General features: G+C 34.0%; 1 protein-coding gene across 4 annotated transcripts in view; it reads right to left on the reverse strand.

Moving 5' to 3' along the window:
- BRWD3 (bromodomain and WD repeat domain containing 3) overlaps positions 1–22415 on the reverse strand; it is a 127673-nt gene that overhangs the window by 73761 nt on the left and 31497 nt on the right. For all 4 annotated transcript variants that reach the window (XM_029240647.1, XM_029240650.1, XM_029240649.1 and 1 more), the window contains exons 7-9: positions 3891–4051; positions 2371–2592; positions 40–140 (exon numbers count right to left, since the gene is read on the reverse strand). In XM_029240647.1, coding sequence (XP_029096480.1) covers positions 40–140; positions 2371–2592; positions 3891–4051 — 484 coding nt within the window. The remainder of the gene's footprint in view (positions 1–39; positions 141–2370; positions 2593–3890; positions 4052–22415) is intronic.

A 22415-nucleotide genomic window follows, 5' to 3' on the forward strand; every position in this document is an offset into this window, starting at 1 on the left:
AGTGATAAAGAAAAATTTCTAACCCAATTTTAAACTTACTTAAACTTCATTGTTTTTACATGCCATTGCCAGAAACAGATAGTTCCGTCAGCACCAGTAGAAGTGAGGTATCTGGTTGTGCCTTTAGTTGATGGACAAAACTGGAAAAGAAAATTTAATTAAAATAGAAACCTTTCATGTTCAAGCTTAATTTCAGTTTCAAGAAATTAGTTATTTAAATTTCCTAGATTAATGAATACCTTATAAAATTTGAAAATATCAAAAAACTAGAAAAGTCATTCATTGAATTTAGGATAAAATATTTTAGCCCTAAAGATAATTATTTTAAAATTATTCAACATCACACTTTAATATTATTATTTTACTACTTTTAATGGAGAAAAAACAAAGTCATTACTAGTTAAATCATTACAATTCTGCTGAATACACGCTTATATAGCAACCATATAAATTTTTTATAGTTCACATGAAAAAGGCATGCATCAGAAGTAAGTCTAAAACAGTGATAAGGAAGTTAATGTCTAAGTATTGGGTTTTAACATTTTACTTTAAACTCTAATTTCAATGAAGTATGATAGAAATTTCACCATTCTTAAATTTAAATCATCTTCATGTGTTTTAATGGATAACATAAAATAGGTCAAATGTCTGTATGTATCATTGTGGAAAAAAGAGATTAAAAAAATATACTTGAGTTGCCAATTTAAAGTATGACTACTATCTGATGGTCTTTATCATGTAGGATTCTCAGGCTCTAACTCTCAGTATTTTACAGGTCCTCAGAAGAGAATCAGAGAAGGGAAAAGCCACTAGGCTCCTGATACCTGGGACACAGGAAAAGGTTGAAAATCAAACCAGGGTCTCTAGCATGCTCATGAGCTTTAAAAATCCCAAATAGGGAATTCCCTGGCAGTCCAATGGTTAGGACTCGGAGCTTTCACTGCCATGGCCCAGGTTCAATTCTTGGTCGGGGAACTAAGATCCTGCAAGCCACTCAGCACGGCCAAATAAATAAATAAAAATTAAATTAAAAATTTTAAAAATAGGGCTTCCCTGGTGGCACAGTGGTTGAGAGTCCGCCTGCTGATGCAGGGGACACGGGTTCGTGCCCTGATATGGGAAGATCCCACATGTCACGAAGTGGCTGGGCCCATGAGCCATGGCCACTGAGCCTGTGTGTCCAGAGCCTGTGCCCTGCAACGGGAGAGGCCACAACAATGAGAGGCCTGCGTACCGCAAAAAAAAAAAAATTCATTTGTAGAACAAAAAAAACAACAACAAAGAGGTCCATGGATCTCTAGGGCACTTACACACATAAATCAAATGAGACAGAAACTAGCAAATGAAACTATGAAGGAGCCAAACAGTTCCATAAACATTTCCAGTATAAACAAATATTCATATTTTTTATGTTGTATGAGACTATCTCCAAATTCCAGAAACAGTCTGTCAGATAGGATGGTGGGAACACAAGTAACTAGTAATATTCCAAAACAAAATCCAAAAAATAATTTCAACTAATCAAAAATTTGACATAAAAATGTTCAAATCCAATATATGTTGAATCTAATTCTTGCTAGGGCCTCATAAACAGGTTATATATTATTTAAATAACACACAAAAACTGATTGGCATATTTATTAGTGATTAAAGAACAAAGAAAAGTGAATGGGAGTAATTATCTCATCCACAAAAGTAATCTGCTTGACCAAAATAAAAGACAGTGTCAGAAGGATTCCTCTGTTTTGCTGTCAACACAAAGAAGAGAACAAAGTTCTTTGGGGAGTATCCAGGACTTTCACTACCAACATCTGGTAAAAACACTATACGGACAAATATTTAAAAACTCAATGTATTGTATGTCAAACATCTAGTTGAAATAAGAAATGACTGAAACTAAGAATAAAAATTTCCCTAATATTAAACTACGCATACACACACACACACACACACACACACACACACACATACACTAAATCTGCACTGATAAACATTTTGCATTAAATATCAACACAAAGTATGCCAATATTCAAATTAGAAGCTACTTATATCCTGCCTAAAAGGTACTGGTGTTGTTCCTTAAGGCAATTCCGTCTTTTCCCTTCTTCACAAATACAAATGAGATAAAGAAGATGTCTTACACTACATTTGAAAAAACTTTTCAATGACCTCTTTACTTATTTCTAAAGGGAACAGATTTATATGAAAAGGGAACTTTAAAAAATACCTGTCTGCAAGGTAAGGACAAAGCCCTTAAGAAATCAATATTTTTCTGTTGCCCTTCTTTGTATAATCCACACGATGTAACAAAAAACAAGAGAATTCTCATTCTTATTACATCTACTAGAGGTATCTTTTTATTTTTCTTACCTGTATGGAAGTAATAGAAGCTGAATGTCCCTGAAGGACTGCAACTGGTGCACAAGTTCGAAGACACCACACTCTTACAACTTTATCACAGCTGCCTGCGGCAATGAGAGTGTTTTCATAGTTAACAGCCATGTCAGAAATTTCAGCAGAGTGCCCTCGAAGTGTAGCAAGAAGGCGCCCATCATCTGTTGCCCAAATTTTCACCAAACAGTCATCTGAACCCTACAGCAACACAAAAGGACAGAAGATTTACAAGAAAGCGGAAATTCTCCCCCTCCCCCCACAGAAAAAGCAAAAACAAAGGAGAATTTTATTAAGTTACTTCTAAGCCTTTACTTTTTAGTCTCTTTTCTTCATATAACATGGAGCGAGTAGAAAATATAAAATATGCCCAAATGACAGCACTGACAAAGCACTGTCCAAACTGATAATGGCATATGTGAATAACTCCTCAAAACTACTACCAATCCTGACAACTCAAAATATTTTTTACTTTTAAGTGATTTGGCATTAACTATCTCTGTCATTATTTCTTTCCTTACACCTGACAGCCTTTTTTCTTAATTGCTTGAATATTTTTTTCACTATAAATACTTAAAACTTTAACCCAAAATCTACATGCAAACATGAGACTTTGTTAATAATCTCTGGGGAAAATATTATGTGGAACTTCCTACTGAGAATTTCAAAATAGCTTTAAATAGTAAAAAGCAATTCTACTGTGGTAGATAAGCTATTTAATAATTATCTGTTTATAAAAAGATGAAAATCATCATCCTCATCATCATCAACACCCATATACTTAGGTGATGCATTTTGGAGTCATGAAAACATCAATGGAAGAGTCTGTAATGAACTCCAAGAAGTCGAACTTCTCAAAATACAAACCACTTCCTTTGTTGTAGCCTAGGAATTTAAAAAGAAAATTATGCCATTACCTACACTTCTACATTAACTTAGTACTGAAACAATGAGACTAAGCCTTTACTTGGAAATATTAGTGTGCTACAATTTTGTACTCTAAAGCACACAATATGATCTGGTTATTAACAATCCAATTTCAAAAATAATTACTATTGAATTCAAAGAGAGATATATACAATAACTGTAATCTTCATTACTAAACATGTAGTTCACCTATTCAACTATAAGGATGATGTAATCATTAATTAAGCAGAACTGGCACCAATAGAAAATGCATTTTAATAAATGTTTGCTAAAAGGGAATGAAACCAATTGAGTAGATAAACTTGTTTCACATAAATTAACCACCTCTAGACTATAAGGCCTCCTGAAGATTTATTTTTTTAAAATTAGATTTCCCAAATATAGAGGTCATTATAGTTCATCCATTTACTTATATAGAAAGAGAAAAGATTTTCAATTTCCACTCATCTTTTCTTGCATGCATGTGTCTAAAAAGGAAGAACTGCTTACAAAGCATAATTCAATGCCATGAAGCCTAGCTTCCATTGTTGTAAATCTCTAATATGCTATAGTATCATTAATTTTAAACTCACTGTAAAAATTCTTCTCCCACTTCGGTCAAATGCTACACAGTAGACAGATGACAAGTGCCCCAGAATTCTCTTATGCATCTTAATGTGCTGGTAAGCAGATGAAGGGAAAATATGGCTGAAGCGACTACATCCGGTTAATTGCCTGGCAGAGGTGATATTCACTGAAAAACAGAAAACAGGGGATTCACTTCTTAAAACCTAAAAGTGAAAACTACATTTAACATGAAGTTAAATCATCAGTATTATGATGAAACAAAACAGGGTACACACACCATAGCAATTCTACGCTGTGAGAAGTCTAAATTCCATCACACATTTCATGATTTTATGAACTCAAGTTCACTACCACAAAGCACTAAGAGTACTCTTCTTTCAAATCCCAGAAGTCTGATTTTCTGTTTACCTTACTATGGTTTCCCAAGTACAATCCCATTTTGCCTTTCTTGGTATACTTCAGTCAAAGACACTGTAACTTTAAATATATATAGGTAAATCTTACCATAACATGAAAGAATTTTAGAATAAAAACAGTATTTGGTTAAGTATAATACATCTTAAAATGTATATAGGAAATTTTATGAACTCCTGTCCTACCTTCTCACACCCATCCACCCTGTAAACAGCTGCGCCTAAAAATTCAAGAGTAATACAAGAGATTTATACAGTAAAAAGAGGAAGGAAGCTATAACACCACATAGATTTTCAGTAACAAACAATCCTTTCTAGACTTGTCTATAGGTTCCCCCCCTTTTTGGTTTCAGAAACTATAGACTCTCCCTCTAATCAATGAACTTTTGAGAATTCATCTCTTATAAGGTCATCTTAGATCCTGTCTCCTTTTTTGTTTATTTTGTGTTCTAATTTTCTTAAAAAGCAGCCAGAATAAAGCATAAATCTGCAAAATTCTCCTCCAAATACCACCTGGATTCTACTCACTTCCCTAAAACGAAGATCTTGTTCCCTATAAGGATATACAAGCACCTACTTCCTCTGTGACATTCCACCAGTCTTCCCTTATACACTGAAAGTATTCAGCATCCAACATATTATATTTTAATCAAAACATATAAGTCTTAAAAGTTAAAGTGACCTTGAGGCAAGGCAAAATTTTACCATACTTCATAATAATATAGTATAAATAATAATAGCTTTATGTTGAAACAAGGCAAAATTAAGTCAAGAATTGAGTTGTAGCTAGATTAGTACAATTAGAAGCATGCCACAATCAAAAATAAGAAACATTTCAACATCTCAATCTTAAGAGCAATTAAGTCTTTTCCAGGCAATGGTCAATCCACTGGCCATCTCAAACTGATAAAATGACAAAAATTGAATGATGAATAGAAAAATCCAACTTTGAATGCAAATCATAAGAACACATTAGAAATCTTAGTATTTATGTCGAGATGCTGAATAAATAATAGTGGAAAATCCATAAGTATCAGTACTAGGTAAGAGGTTTCCTTTTTGGCAGTTGCTTCCCATGTCAACCTCTAGAAATGGCCACAACTCTAAGATGGGAAGAGCAGGCACCATAACTTTTAGACTTTAGCAATCTTCCCTCTCCAGTCAAACATTTCTTACTGCTCTGAGCTCCTTGAAACAATCAACCATTACTTCTGCTTTGCTTTTTTTACATTCATATTCTGTAAATATATAGAGGAAAAGGTGTGTTACTTTTAAGGAAGGATTTCTCAACCTTGGAACTATTGGCCTTTGGAAATTTGGGACTGAGGATTCTTTGTTGTGGGGGTCTGTCTTGTAGAATGTTTAGCAGCATACCTGGCCTCTACCCACCAGATGCTATTAACACCCTACCACCAACAACTTGTGACAAGCAAAAATATCCCCAGACATTGCCAAACATCTCCTGGGGAAAAACTGCCCCTGGTTGAAAACCAGTTTGAAGTTTAAAAACAAAAAACACCATCAATATGAAGAAAAATATCAGAAAAGCAGAGATAGAGAAAGAATCAGAATTACAGAATATATGATGGACTATTCTGTAAAAATTAATAATTAAAATATGAAAACTCCATCAATGTGGAACAATTTAGGAACTACAAAGCAAAAAATATAAAATATGAACTTGTAAGTAGATTATGATTTAAATTATACAAAAAACACATACATATATGTATAAAGACTAGAAAGAAAAATGAAAACAACTACTTTGTGATAAAAGTATAGATTTTTTAAAGTTTCACTTAACACTCTTCTAATAATACATTTTTATCTTAAACACAAGTTTTCTATTAGGTTCTCTAGTCCACTAACAGCTATTCAAAAACTTCCTATATATGGTATATCGCATATTCGACAGCAGGATCATCAAATATTCCTTCTTTCCTATCTCAGCGATTTTTGTTTATTCATATAGCACCTGAGATGATAATATTTATACATTTTTCTCAGTCATTTGGTAATGTCAACAGGTCTTAGGCTCTATATACAATAAGGAGTTCTGTCAACACTCTTTTGCATGTATTCTCCATTTAGCCACTCTTTTTCAGTACTGATGCTTTTTGCTTTTCTTACATCTCTAAAGAATCCTTTATCAAGAACATTTTCTGAAATTTGTAATGGCTGATAACTGACTTTAAAAATACAATTAAAAAGAGTTCACTTTTGACCAATCCTTGAGTATTTTACTAGAAAGTAGATCTCATTCTTCTAGCATAAATATTATATAGCTCCTTCGGGGGAGAGGGATGCTTAGAGTCCTTATTCCTTTCCTCAAAAGTAGTAATAAAATAAAGGGACACACACACACAATTATGACTGTGTTGTATTTAAATGTCTCTATCAAGATTACTATGAAAAGCTATATGCCAATAATTTGGACAATGTAGAAGAAATTGACAAATTCCTAGAAATGTACAATCTCCTCAAACTAAACCAGGAAGAAATAGAAAATATGAATAGACCATTGGTAACCAATCTAGTGGTTACCAATAGGGAAAGGAAAGGGGGAAGGGGCAAGTTAGGGATAGGGGATTAAGAGGTACAAACTACAATGTATAAAATAAATAAGCTATGAGGATATATTGTACAGCAAAGGGAAACATAGCCAATATTTTATAATAACTATAAATGGAGTATAATCTATAAAATTTTTTGAATCAGTTATACACCTGAAACTAATATTGTAAATCAACTATACGTCAATAAAAAAATAAATAAATAAAAATAAAACAGTCAAAAATAAAATAAGGGACTTCCCTGGTGGTGCAGTGGTTAAGAATCCACCTGCCAATGCAGGGGACATGGGTTTGATCCCTGGTCGGGGAAGATCCCACATGCCATGGAGCAACTAAGCCCATGCACCACAACTACTGAGCCTGTGCTCTAGAGCCTGCGAGCCACAACTACTGAGCCCGTGCACCACAATGAAGAGTAGCCCCTGCTCGCCACAACTAGAGAAAGCCTGCATGCAGCAACAAAGACCCAACACAGCAAATAAATAAATAAATAAAATAAAATATATACCCATTTTTTAAAAAATTAAAAAATAAATATCTATCAAATGTACTATTTGAATGCATTGTTTTTTTCTTCTATTATAAGCAGAATGCAAGATTAGAGATGAGCAATTTAAACTTTCACCCTAACAAAGTAGAATGAAGTATTAATGAGAAACAACTACAAATAAATTTTTTAAAAAATCCCACAATCCTATGCCAATATATCCACTATTCATTATTGCAATCTCAATATTAAGCCTTCTAAAATCTACTGTATTTCAAAGGTATGTAATAAGTTTTAGTATATATAATTAATTACCTTGATTACTTAAGTATTTCAAAAACACTATAAAGAGTAAACGTTATCTCAGCTTCAATTTACTAAGGAATGTAGCTCTCAAAGTTACAAAAGTGAAATGACAATACAACCCTCAAAACACTGGTTAGAACGGGGCAATCAATCAACATAATTTTAGTCAGAACAAAATGCCTGCTTCTCCATCCACTGTTGTTAAGGATCTGGCAACCTTGAAAAATAGTACACCTTAATTATGACACCTTTCTATCTGGGGAGCTGATACGGTAATAGTCAGTTTCGAACAATCAGCTACAGGGCATTTTCTCTTGAGTACTGATGTGAACATGCCAACCTTGTCTTGAAATACATTAAGAACTTTTGAGAAAAACATCTTTGATGTCACAATAATTTCTTTGTATTTAGCAATGCTGACAAATTCAATTAGTAGATAAACTAGTCAAATATACATACATATAAAATGTATTTAAATATGAAATATTACATTCAGAATCCACTATGTCTCCTAAGTGTTTTTCTTTAAATCTTTGTAGGATAAGTTTCCAAACTGTTCTCTAAAACATGATATATGAACTAACCCAACAAGAGACCAAAATGCTTAAAGATTCAAGTAATAACAAGATAAGATTTATTCAGTGTATTTTATAAACTTTTTAAGTCACAGAGATTAATAAACAGCTACAAACGGAATAATTGCTTTCTCTCTTTAAAAGGTATTTGTTGACAACCTACTATGAGCTAAAGCACTGTGACAGATACTAGAATACAACTTATAAACAAGTCAAACAAGATTCCCATCCTTGTGGAATTTACATTATTCCACTGGGCAAAAAGCTTTCATCGTTTACTCAATTGCAGGAATGAATAAGATACTTTAATGAAGTGATCTGCATAAATATATATATCTCAAAATGTGTTTTTCTAATAAGTTCTGCAAGTGATGCTGATGCTGTGCCAAATTTGGGAACTACCAATTCTAGTCCAGCTTCCCTCCCCACAAAATTATCCTTTCTATAATGTATCTGGTAGATGGCCATTCAGCCTCTGCCTATACACTTCTAGTAAAGAGAAGATTATTTCTCAAAAATGAATGATTTATATGTTGAGCTGCTCTAATTTTGCAGAGACTCTACCTTTCACTGAGCTCAATTTCTTTCCCTCCAAGTTCCAGAGAATCACAGGTTTAGCCCTTGAGAGCTACACTTAAAAAAAAAGTCAAATCCCTTTTTTATATGGTAACCCATGAAATATTTAAAGATAGCTATCATTTGTGCCTTAAGTCTTCTCTCAACATGTGAGGTCTCCTCTATATTACTCACAGCCATAATTTACAAACACCTTTCTTTCCTATCATTCCCTATAGAAAAAAGCATTATTTCACCATAAACACTACTGTGGTTGCTTTTTTCTGGTAAGGTAAGTCTCTAGTTCATCAATGTCTGAGCCTCTTAAAACAATACAAGGACTTCCCTGATGGTCCAGTGGTTAAGATTCCACACGTACAATGCAGGGGGTGCGGGTTCAATCCCTGGTCAGGGAACTAAGATCCCACATGCCGCGTGGTATGGCCAAAAAAAAAAAAAAACAACTGCACAAAATATCCCCAGTGGTCTGATAAGCACAGAGTACAGGGGATTATTTCCAGCTATGCCTCTATAAATGCAATTTAAGATTGCAAAGACTACATTAGTTTTCTAAAACAGCTGCCTTATGCTATCTAATAGTCAGATTAAAGTTAGTTAAACATTCTTTTCTAGTAAATGCATTTAAGGTTCTAGTGATCACCTTCTTCTTTTCTAAAAGTACACAAATCACTTATTAAATAAGCCTGTCTAAAATTTTCCTGGGGTTAAAGCTAAGTTCACCGATCAATAATTTAAAGATCTGTTCTTTGTTCCCTTATTGTATACTTGTCCATTGGTCATTTCCATTTCTCTTGTCTACTCTGATTTCACAAAGTATACCTGCCAGTGAAAACTGGTTTAGTATACTGTGACTTAATTCATTTGGGACTCTTAAAGCAGCTAGGTACTCATGCATCTTGGGTTTTCTTTTCTTTTAACCATGCTAGCTCTATCCTTTACAGTTTAGAGATCTTCCTCTTTGATAGAGAAGACTAAAGCAAAATATAATTATCCCCAGCACTTACATTTTAGTTATAAATTTATTCTATCTATTCCTTTTTAATAAATCTATAGGTTCCTTCCCCATATGCTAATTGGAACATTAAAGGTGTTTTGGGGGTATTCTTATATGGATTGAACCATATGAAATTGTTGATATTCAACCATTTTCTACAAATAGAAGTAGTAATTTTAAATGGCTCAACATAATAACTAAATTGGAGTGGGGAGGAATAAAAGGACATTCATTATTAGTTTGATATAGATATCCTGCTTTTTTACCTCTCCATTAGGAAAGCATCATCCATACTGTCCAGTCTGTAATATAATCCAATATAAATTTCTCACTCAATCTCTACACACTGTTTTTCATAGCACAGCCACATTTTGGCCTATGGATTTGTAAATACATTTAACATGCACTGCTACTCCTTACCTTCCTATTAGATACGTTTGTTTAGGACCAAATATCACCACTCATCACATTTTAAGTACTAATACCATTACAAGTTTTGAATGTCTTTATGTTAAATTTTCTAGTTCACTTTGTTGCGTTATATCTAATATTTGTAAATATTCTGCCTACCCTGTATGTTTTCTATCATGAATTACTGGTCACTTCCTCCTTTATGGATCTTTTCCCTATGTTATACCTGCTATACTTCATCATATTATTTTTCTTATGGGTAATTTTACTAGTGTGAGTAACAAACAGTAAAATTAACTTATTTTGGCTTAATTTCCTGTGCTTTCTCCACATAAATTAGAAGTGGTAATGAAGAGTAAAAGGGAGAGAATACAAGGTCACAGTTATCCCACAAGAAGACTCAAATTTTATGAAGAACATATTAAAGAATTAATTAAAACTGAATAAAATGCACATAAAGATTCTCCTGAAATCTATTTTTTCTATTAATATTTTAAATGCTATTTAATTACCTTTAGAAATTAATAATACTGAATGGTCTTTGAAAAAAGGAACAGAAAAATATCATAATTTGAAGTGTATAATATTCTAGTATATGTTGGATATTAATGCACCATTTTATGTAATCAAATTCTATTTGTTTCAAAATTACAATATGGAACACTGTGTCCCAAATTAATAAGGTTAGAACCAGACTGACTTTTTTCATCTAGTCTTCAATAATAGCTTTGCCTTCCTCACTTTTTGGCATCCTGAATTATAAGGATGTGCTTCTTTTCTTACGTTACTCGTTTTTTCACTGTCCTCTCCATTAGTTATCCATCCCACCATTTTATAGGAAAAAAGTAAAATCTATCAATAACCTATAAAATTCTAGTGTTAGAAAAAAGTGTGTCTATTTTAGAACATTTGTTGAGTGTGGCACAAGATATACTATTTATTCTCTTGACTTCAAAGGTTAGTACTAGACCCTCAAATATTAAATGGTGATATAAAAAACTTAAAAAAAAATAGAAGGATCAATAACAAGGACACTTAACAACATTAAATCCAAACTGAGGACTTATTACAGGGTTGTTGTACCAAAAAAACTGTATTAGTACATCAGCTTATTCCTACAATAGTTCAAGACCACACAGTTTGTTCTCCTAAATTCAGTCAATCACATCAACACACCTAGGTTGGTAAGCAAAAATAAATAGAAGGATCATTGTAAGTGCATAAATTCTGTGAAAAATACCTCAAAGCACATTTCCTTCTATTATCTTCATACATGAAAGATAGAACATTATTAGACCAAAAAATGATTAGAAAGCCTAAGCTAAAACATACTGAAACAATTATATAACAGGCAGAGGACAAAAACTGTAAAGTAGTAAATAAGTTTAAAATTAGGGAAAGTTGTAATAAAGTATAAAATATTTGTTATTTTATACTAAATCTAAGGTTTTATATTTTATATACTTAATAAAGAAAACGTTGAATTAAAATGAGTATTATAGAATTTCATACTCCACATGATTTCTTGCTAAGACACAGCTATCAGTAGCAGAATCCAAATTTAAAGTGCATTAGGGGAATGATGTCAGCATCATAATAGTTGAGTTTTTCTTTTCTTCTCTCCCCTCTGATGAACAACTAATTGGACAATAATAGCTGAGAACATCCGAATCATGGGAAAGGACTTGGACATACAAGTACATGAAGCTAATAGAAAACCTTATTACCACAATGCAAAAAGATGTTCTGTAAGACACGTTATAATGAAAATTTCAGAAATCAATGATAAAGAATATTAAAGCCAGCAACAGGAAAAGAGAAAGTAACCTACAAAGGAAACCCCATTAGCCTATCAGCAGATTTCTCAGCAGAAATTCTATAGGCCAGGAGAGTGTGGACTGACATATTCCAATTATTGAAAGATAAAAGTTGCCAGCCAAGAATACTTTATACAGCAAAGTTATACTTCAAAAGTGAAGGAGAAATAAAGGTTTCCTCAGCCAAATGAAAGCTGCGGGAGTTCAGCGCCACTAGACTTGCTTTGTAAAGAAACACTAAAAGGAGTTCTCCAACTGAAATGAAAGAACTAAAAAGTGAGATGATGACATATGAAATACTCTGGTAAAGGAGAAAAATGGACAGAATCTGAAAACTGTAATTCCATATTAGAATGGTATGTTAATCACTTAACTTTAGATACAGGTTAAAGGGAAAGACTATTAAAAATAACTATAACCACTATAATTTGATAATGAATACACAGCATAAAAAGAGGCAAATAGTGAAATTGAAAATAGAAAAGTGGAGGAGAAGGACTTCCCTGGTGGTCCAGTGGTTAAGACTGTGCTTCCATTGGAGGGGCCATGGGTTCAATCTCTGGTTGGGGAACTAAGATTCCACATGCTGCATGGCACGACCAAAAAAAAAAAAGAAAGAAAAAGAAAGAAAGAAAAGTGGAGGAGAAAAGGGGTGGAAATCTTTAAAGGTGAATGAAGATAAGTTGCTATCAGCATAAAATGGACTTTTTTTTTATCTATAAGATGTTTTATGTAAACCTCATGGTAACCACAAAGCAAAAATCTGGAATAGATTCATGAAACTAAAAATAGGAGAGACAGAGCATTCCACCATGGAAAACCAACAATTTACAAGGCAGGCAGAAACAATGGAGACATAAAACAACCACAAGGCAAACAATAAAATGGCAGTTGTAAGGCCTTACATATCAATAATCACTCTAAATGTAAATGGTTGAATTCACCAATCAAATGGCATAGAGTGGTTGGATGGGTAAAAAAACAAGACCCAGCTACATGCCATTTACAGGAAACTCGGTTCAGCTCTAAAGACATATAGGCTCAAATTAAAGGGATGGAAGAAGATGCTACTGGCAAGTGGAAACCAAAAGAAAGTGGGGATAGACATATTTATCAGGCAAAGTAAGACCTTCAAGCCAAAAATGATAACAAAGACAAAGACTGTCATTATATAATGATAAAAGGAGTCATTACATCAAGAAAGTATAACAATTGTAAATATATGTGCAGCCAACATAGGAGCACCTAAATATATTAAGCAAATACTAACAGGTCTGAAGGGAGAAACAGACAACAAAACAACAATACTAGAGGACTTTAATAGCCCCCTGTTAGCAATGGATAGATCACCCAGACAGAAAATCAATAAGGAAAGGTTGGAATTGAACATACTTTAGATCAAATAGACTTAACAGATATATAGAACATTCCATCCAATAGCAGCAGAAGAAACATTCTTCTCAAGTGAACATGAAACATTTTCCTAAATAGATCATATGATAGGACACAAAACAAGTCTTAGCAAATTTAAGACTGAAATCATGCCAACTATCTTTTCTGACCATAATTGTATGAAACTACAAATCAACAACAAGAGGAAACCTGGAAAGTCTACAAATATGTGGAAACTAACCAACACGCTTCTGAACAGCCAATGGTAAAAGATAAAATCAAAAAGGACACAAAAAAACTATCTGTAAACAAATGAAAATGGAAACACAACATATCAAATCCTATGAGATGCTGCAAAAGCAGTTCTGAGGAAAGTTTATAGTGATAAATTCATGTATTAGAAAGACTGGAAATAAACAACATCACTTCAAGAAACTAGAGAGAAGAACAAAGTAAGCCCCAAGTTAGCAGAAGGAAGGAAATAATAGAGATCAGAGTGAAAATAAATGAAATAGAGACCAGAAAAACAATAGAAAGGTTCAACAAAACTAGGAGCTGGTTCTTCAAAAAGATAAACAAAATTGACAACTTTAGCTAGGCTAAGAAAAAACAAGTGAAGAAAATAATATTAGAAATGAGAGACATTATAACTGATACTGCAGAAATACATAGGTTCATAAGAAACTACTATGAACAATTATATGCCAACAAATAGATAACCTAGAAGAAATGGATAAATTCCCAGAAACACATAAACTACAAACACTGATGCAGGAATAAATAGAAAATCTGAACAGATCAATAACAAGTAAAGAGACTAAATCAGTAATCAAACACCTCCCAACACAGAAAACCCCAGGACAGGTGGTTTCACAGGGAAATTCCACCAAAAATTTCAAGAATTAATGCCAGTCCTTAACAAATTCTTTCAAACTATAGAGGAGGGAACACTTCCAAACTCATTCTATGAGGCCAGGATTACTCTGATACCAAAGGCAGATAAGAGCACTACAGGAAAAGAAAACTACAGATCAATATCCCTGATGAACATAGATGTAAAAAATTCTCAACAAAATATTAGCAAGCGGAATTCAAGAACACACTCAAAGAATCATAGAAAATGATCAGGGCTTCCCTGGTGGTGCAGTGGTTAAGAATCCGCCTGCCAAGAAAGGGGACACGGGTTTGAGCCCTGGTCCGGGAAGATCCCACATGTTGCGGAGCAGCTAAGCCTGTGCGCCACAACTACTGAGCCTACACTCTAGAGCCTGCAAGCGACAGCTACTGAGCCCACATGCCGCAACTACTGCAGCCTGAGTGCCTAGAGTCTGTGCTCCAAAACAAGAGAAGCCACCGCAATGAGAAGCCCATGCACGGCAACAAAGAGCAGCCCCCGCTCCCCACAACTAAAGAAAGGAAAGCCCGCATGCAGCAACAAAGACCCAACAGAGCCAAAAATAAAACAAATTAATTAAAAAAAGAAAGTGACTAAGTGGAATTTATCCCTAGGATGCAAGGATGGTTCAACATACACAAATCAATAAATATAATATATAACATTAAAAGAATGAAGCATAGAAATCATATAATCATTTCAATAGATGAAGAAAAAACATTTCACAAAATACAACATACTTTCATGATAAAAACTTTCAACATATTGGGTACAGAAAGAGCATACCAACATAATAAAGGCCATATGCAACAAACCCATAGCTAACATTATATTCAATGGTGAAAAATTGAAAGCTTTTCCTCTAAGACCAGGAACAAGACAAGGATGCCCACTCTCACCACTCTCATTCAGTTTAGTACTAAAAGTCCTAGATAGAGCAATTAGGTAAGACAAAGAACTACAAGACATCCAAATCGAGAAGGAAGAAGTATAATTGTTGTTATTAGCAGATGATATGATTTTATATATAGAAAATCCCAAAGACTCAAGTAAAATATGTTATAAGGAGTCAACACATTCAGTAAAGTTGCAGGATATAAAAATCAACATAAAGATATGAGTTGCATTTCTATACACTAATAATAAAACATGTGAAAACAAAACTATCCATTCACAATAGCATCAAAAACAATAAAATACCTAGGAGTAAATTTAACCAAGGAAGTAAAAGATTTGTACAAAAATAAATAAATAAATAACTACAAGACTTTGTTGAAAGAAATTGAAGATATAAACAAATGGAAAGAAATCCCATGTTCATGGATGCAAAGATTGTTAAAATGTCCATGCCACCCATATCTATCTGTAGATTCAACACAATCCCTATGAAAATTCCAATGGCATAATTCAAAATAAAATTCAAAATTCAGAAAAAACAATTCCAATGGCATAATTCAAAGAAACAGAAAAAGCAATCCTAAAATTTGTATGGAACCACAAAAAAAACCCAGAATAGCCAAAGCAATCCTGAGAAAGAACAAAGCCAGATATACCACACTTTCTGATTTCAAAGTATACTACAAAGCTATAGTAATTAAAGCAGTATGGTATTGGTATAAACACAGACCCACAGACCAATGGAACATATTGAGAGTCCAGAAATAACCTTCCATGTATGGTCAACTAATATTCAAAAACAGAGTTAAGGGAACCAAGAACACTCAATGGGGAAAGGATAGTCTCTTCAACAAATGGTGCTGAGAAAACTAGATAAACACAGGCAAAAAAATGAAATTGGACCCCTATCTTACACCACTCACAAAAATTAACTCAAAATGTGCCAGAGATCTGATACCATAAAACTTCTAAAAGAAAATGTAGGGAAGAAGCTCCTTGACACTGTTCATGGCAATGATTATTCACATATGACACCAGAAACATAAACAACAAAAGCAAAAATCAACAAGTGGGACATCAAACGTAAAAGCTCCTGCTCAGCAAAAGAATCAAAATGATGAAAAGACAACCTACAGAATGTGAGAAAATTTTTGCAAACCACATATCTTATAAGGGGTTAATACCCAACATATATAAAGAACTCATAAAACTCAATAACAAAAAATCTGATTAAAAAGTGGGCAGAGGAACTAAACAGACATTTCTCCAAAGAAGACATCCAAATGCCCACCAGATAAATGAAAAGATACTCAACATCACTAATTGTCAGGGAAATGCAAAGCAAAGTCACAACGAGATATCACCTCACATCTTTTAGAATGGCTATCATCAGGAAGACAAGAGATAACACACACTGGCAAGGATGAGGAGAAAAGGGAACTGTTGTTGGGAATGTAAGTTGGTTCAGCCCCTATGGAAAACAATATGGAGGTTCCTCAATAAATTAAAAATAGAACTACCAGGGAATTCCCTGATTCCCTGGCAGTCCAGTTGTTAGGACGCCACACTTCCACTGCAGGGGTCATGGGTTCAATCCCTGGTTGGGGAACTAAGATCCCACATGCTACACGGCACAGCCAAAAAAAAAAGAAAAGAAAAAAAAACTACCATATTACCTGGGAATTCCACTTTTTACTATATTCCCAGAGGAAATGAAAACAAAATATTGAAGAGATTCACTCTCACTTTTATTCTGGTATTATTCACAATAGCCATGATATGGAAACAACCTACATACCCATAACAGACGAATGGATAAAGCAGTTGTGGTATACAATGGAATATTATTCAGCCATGATAAAGAAGGGCATCTTGCCATTTCTGACATGTATGGACCTTGAAGACTTTATGTTAAGTGTGATAAGTCAGACAGAGAAAGACAAGTACTATATAAAGACAGTAAGATGGTGGTTATCAGGGGCTGAGGAGTAGGGGAATAGGACAGATGGTTGAGGGTACAAACTTAGTAAACAGTAAATAAGTCCTTTGGATCTAATGCACAGTATAGTGAATATAGACAACAATACTGTTGTATAATTATCAAACTTGCTGACATTAGAACTTAATTATTCCAATCATTAAAATGAAATGATGATTATGTAACATGATAGAGGTGCTAACTATCATTACAATGGCAATCATATTAAAATATGTAAATGTACCAACATGTTGTACACCCTTAAATTTACACAATGTTATATGTGTAACAAATATATTTCAATTTAAAAACGTGCATTAAAAATGCCCATTTTTGTGAAAAGCATAGGCTCAAATAAGCATTTGATTCAAGCACAGGAAGAGACATTTGCCCACAGGCACAATTAGAAATTTAATATTTGTAATCATTTTCTGTCTTATGAAATTTTCATTGAGATTTACATTTAAAACGTAACTGAGCTTTGTGCTCTTTAATTCTAGACACAGGAAATGCAGGAGACAGGAAAAACAGCTGCCTTTGGCAATCAGAAAATGCAAACCTGCTGTCTATGACAACACGGATGAACCTGGTGGACATTATGCTAAGTGAAATAAACCAGACGGAGAAGGACAAATATTACATGATTTCACTCATATGTAGAATCTTTTTTAAAAAGTTGAATTCATAGTACAATAAGTAGAATGGTAGTTGCCAGAGGCTGGGGGGAGACAGAGGAGGAGATACTGTTTAAGGAGTACAAACATTCGGTTTTAAGATAAAAAAATTCTGGAGATCTAATATACAGCTTAGTGACTACAGTCAATAATAATCTACTGTATACTTGAAATTTGGTAAGAAAGTAAATCTTAAGTGTTCTCATAACACACACAAAAATGGTAACATGATAGGTAACTAACAGGTTTATTTTTTATTGTGGTAATCATTTCACATGGTAGACATATATCAAAACACCAAGTTGTACAACTTAAATGTATACAATATGTTTTTGTCAAAAATAAATAAATAGAAAGGAAAAATGCAAGCCAACACTAGTGAAGATTCTGAGAGGCTAATCAGCATTTCTGAGGCCCTAGAAAGTAATCTACACACAACCATGATTTACCTTTCTCTCTTTGAACTAGTGTATGTTATAGAATTGTGCTAGAGCTTGAAGGGACTTTAAAGATTAATTTTTACTCTAATCACTCATTTTACATATAAATAAACTATGATCCAGGTTGGTGAAGCAAATTTTCCGAAGTCATACAGGTGATAATTAACAGAGAATGAGGGTACTTGAACTTATGTCCAATGTTCTTTTTTCTTATACCACAGCTACCTCTCAGTTAGTGCTTTATGTTTAAACATATCAGCAATGTTTACCCCCCACCAAATAAAGGATACTGATGGGTCAAAGCAGTGAACTCACCCCTTGTTTTTCTGGGTACCAAGTCACTATTCAATATAAATGAGGACATGTGTTTGACACACAAGGAGAGCAGGGCAAAGGATATATACAATAGTAATCCTGTGGGAAAATCAAAGAGCCAGGCAAGTAGCTCAACAGGTGTTGGCAGAATGGGTTCTACCAATTCCCCCTATTTTGGCAGAATAATGGAGTAAAAAGGCAACATAGTATTGAGAAAAGAACAAGAGGCCTAGCTTCTTCCTTATCTATAAAATCTATAAAACAGGCATAATACCACCTAAGTGACATGAATTTTGTAGAACATCTAGCACAGTAAGGTTTAGTTTCTGTGAAGCTTAGTTCCTATTCTTCTTCCCTTTCCTTTCCTCTCTAAAATTTCAATGTTCTCACATTCCAAAATGGGTAGGGTGGAGGCAAGAGGGAAACATTTGGTATTAGATCGGTTACTCTAATGATAGTAGTCTCTATGCTAAAGAAAATAATAAAATACATACAAAAATATTATATTATCCATACATTGCCAACCACAGTAGACTAAAAAATCCCTTGTTATATAATAAAACTTAATATTTATTTAATACTTTTTATGTGCCAGGCACTACGCTAAGCACTTTATATGTTTAACTTAGTTAACCCTACAAAGTGAGTATTAACATCCCCTTTTTAAAGACATGGAAACTGAGGCATAAAGGGGTTAAATAATTTCTCCAAGATCCCAAGCTAGTAAGTGACAGAGCCAGGATTCAAATCTAGGCAATATGACTTCAGAGGCTGATCTCTTAAAAAATATTGTATAACAGTTTTTCTGAAAATGAGAGAAAAATTTTTTTAAATTATCATTTGCACCAATAGGCAAACTGTGTTCCAAATCTTCTAGCCCAAACCAACCCATATCATAATTACATCTGCCAAATCATATAATCCCAAAACTATAGTATAAAAAAGGAAGATAGAATATGTTTTAAAAGAGATTGAAAACTCCTAGAAATAATAGGTGGGCTGAGCAAGGTCACAGGAAATAAGATCAACACACACAAATCAAATGCATTTCTATACACTAATAATGAATATGCAGAAACCAAAATTAAAAACACAATATCATCAATAGGGGTAGGGGATTAAGAGGTACAAACTACTTTGTATAAAATAAATAAGCTACAAGAATATATTGTGCAGGGTTTCCCTGGTGGCGCAGTGGTTTAGAGTCCGCCTGCCGATGCAGGGGATACGGGTTCGTGCCCCAGTCCGGGAAGATCCCACATGACACGGAGCGGCTGGGCCCGTGAGCCATGGCTGCTGAGCCTGCGCGTCCAGAGCCTGTGCTCCGCAACAGGAGAGGCCACAACAGTGAGAGGCCCGCGTACGTCAAAAAAAAAAAAAAAAGAATATATTGTGCAGCACAGGGAATATAGCCTCTATTTTATAATAACCACAGATGGAGCATAATCTTTAAACGTTGTGAATCACTATGTTCTACACCTGAAACTTACGTAATATTGTAAATCGACTATACCTCGATAAAAACTAAAGTGTAAAAAAACCACACACATTTACAATCACTCCAAAAATTAAATACTTGGATATATACTTAACAAAACATGTACAATATCTGTGTGCTGTAATTATAAAATGCTGATGAAAGAAATCAAAGGAGACCTCAATAAATAGAGACATACCATGTCCATGGATTGAAGTCTTGACATAGTAAACATGTCAATTCTCCAAAATTGATTTATAGGCTTAATGCAATTCCTTTCAAAAGGCTTTTACAGACATTAATAACCCTGTCCTAAAATTTATATGGAATGGCACTGGCCCTAGAATGTTGAAAACAATCTCGAAAAATAATAAAGTGAGAGGGACTACTCTTTCCAACGTTAAGCCTTACTATGTAACTACAATAATCAAAACAATGCGGTCCTGGTAAAGAGATAAACACATATATCAATAGAACAGAATAGAGGACCAAGCAGATCCACACAAATAGTAACTGATGTTTGAAAAAAGTACAAATCAAATTCAATGGAGGAAGGATATCATTTTAAACGAATGGTGCTGGAGCAACTAGACATCCATTGATAAAAAATAATGAACTCCCACCTAAACTTCAAACCTAAACTTCTCCCAGTTTACCAAACCAGCACCTTTGCTTATGCTATTCCCTTAGCCTTATGCCTAACCTCTGCCATTTCAGCTTGTCAATATCCTTCTTATCCTTGGAGGCATAGCCTAAAACCATTCTTTTTCATGAAATCTTTCTCAATCACTTCAGCCAAAACTAAACCCTCCTGTTTCACTTCTTATCGTGGTCCTTGTATTAGTTATCTGTGCATATCTCTGATCTAAGATTACAAGCACTTTAAGGATAGAGATTAATGTATCATGTACTGACCTAGTTCAGTCAGTACATGATACATTAATCATGTACTGATTAATGTACTTCTAGTACCTTGGAAGCAAAAGACCCTCAAGTATTTGCTTAATTAATCTGGTCCCACCTTTCCCAAAATATCCAACCATAATTCATACTCCTCCAGGGCATAAATTTTCCACTTAAAATCATAGAAGCCTTCTTTTCTGTCCTATGCAGATATCCTCTCATCTGTAATGTTCCACCCTTCAAGTTATAATTAATCCTTCAAAGTTCATCTCAAAGGTCACTTATTCCTTAAAATCTTTCCGTGTTTCGCTTAATCAGTTTCATCTCTCCTTCCTTCCTTAATGCCCATTACTGTATTTCCCTTAAATCACTTAGTCTATGTCTGCCTTAGACAGAACATTTGTGCCTCCTCCCCCAAATTCATATATTGAAAACCTAATATCCAATGTGATGGTATTAGGATGTGGTACCTTTGGGGAAGTAAATTAGTGACCTTATATAAGAGGCCTGAGAAAGTTCCCTTGCCCCTTCCTCCATGTGAGGTATCTATGAACCAGAAAGCCAATTCTAACCTGACACCAAATCTGCTGGTACCTAATCTTCGACTTCTCAAACTCCAAAACAGTGAGAAATATATCTTGTTCATAAGCCACCTCATCTATACTATTTTGTTATATCAGCCCAAAAGGACTGAGACAATGCCTTGTACAATAATCATAGTCCAGCATCTGTCTAAACCTCCCCAAAGAGTAAAATTCTTGACAGCAAGGACTGCCCTGAACATTAGAAAATGTTTTGCATATATTTGCTGTTCAAGTATTTGCTGAATTGAATAAAAATTATTTCTAGTATTCAACCTTCCAAAACCATTGAGAATATAAATTCCATAGTAAGTTTGATAGGGAATATTGATCAAATCTGCAATTTTCTTCTTATGACTTACAAGATATCATTTCTGATTCTCATTTCAAGATACCATTACTACCTCTCTAAATCTTGCCTTCTTAGTTTCTTATATTGTTTTTTCTACCCTGACTCACCCTTGATGAAATGCTAACAGTTCACTCAAATTCTATCCTGGGATTTCTTCTCTGTTTTCATGCTGTCCCTGCAATCTTACCTACCCATATACTAATTACTGCCAAATCTTTATCTCTAACTTACATCTTTCACCTGAGCTCCTGGACCACATTTTCAACTACCTAATGGACATCCTTCCCCTCTACCTAGATGTACCACAGATGAAGAGTTCCCAGATCACATTCATTATCCTTCCATCACAAGTTTTCTATATTCTCCCTCTCCTCAATTTTGTTACTAATAGTTTTACTCTTCCTCTTTTATGCCCCACATCCAACCAAACTGTATTATTCATCTCACCTCCAAAATTTTGCTTGAATCAATCCA

This window comes from Monodon monoceros, unplaced genomic scaffold (genome assembly GCF_005190385.1).
Source record: "Monodon monoceros isolate NGI ecotype Baffin Bay Population unplaced genomic scaffold, NGI_Narwhal_1 Super_Scaffold_22, whole genome shotgun sequence".
Taxonomy (NCBI): domain Eukaryota; kingdom Metazoa; phylum Chordata; class Mammalia; order Artiodactyla; family Monodontidae; genus Monodon; species Monodon monoceros.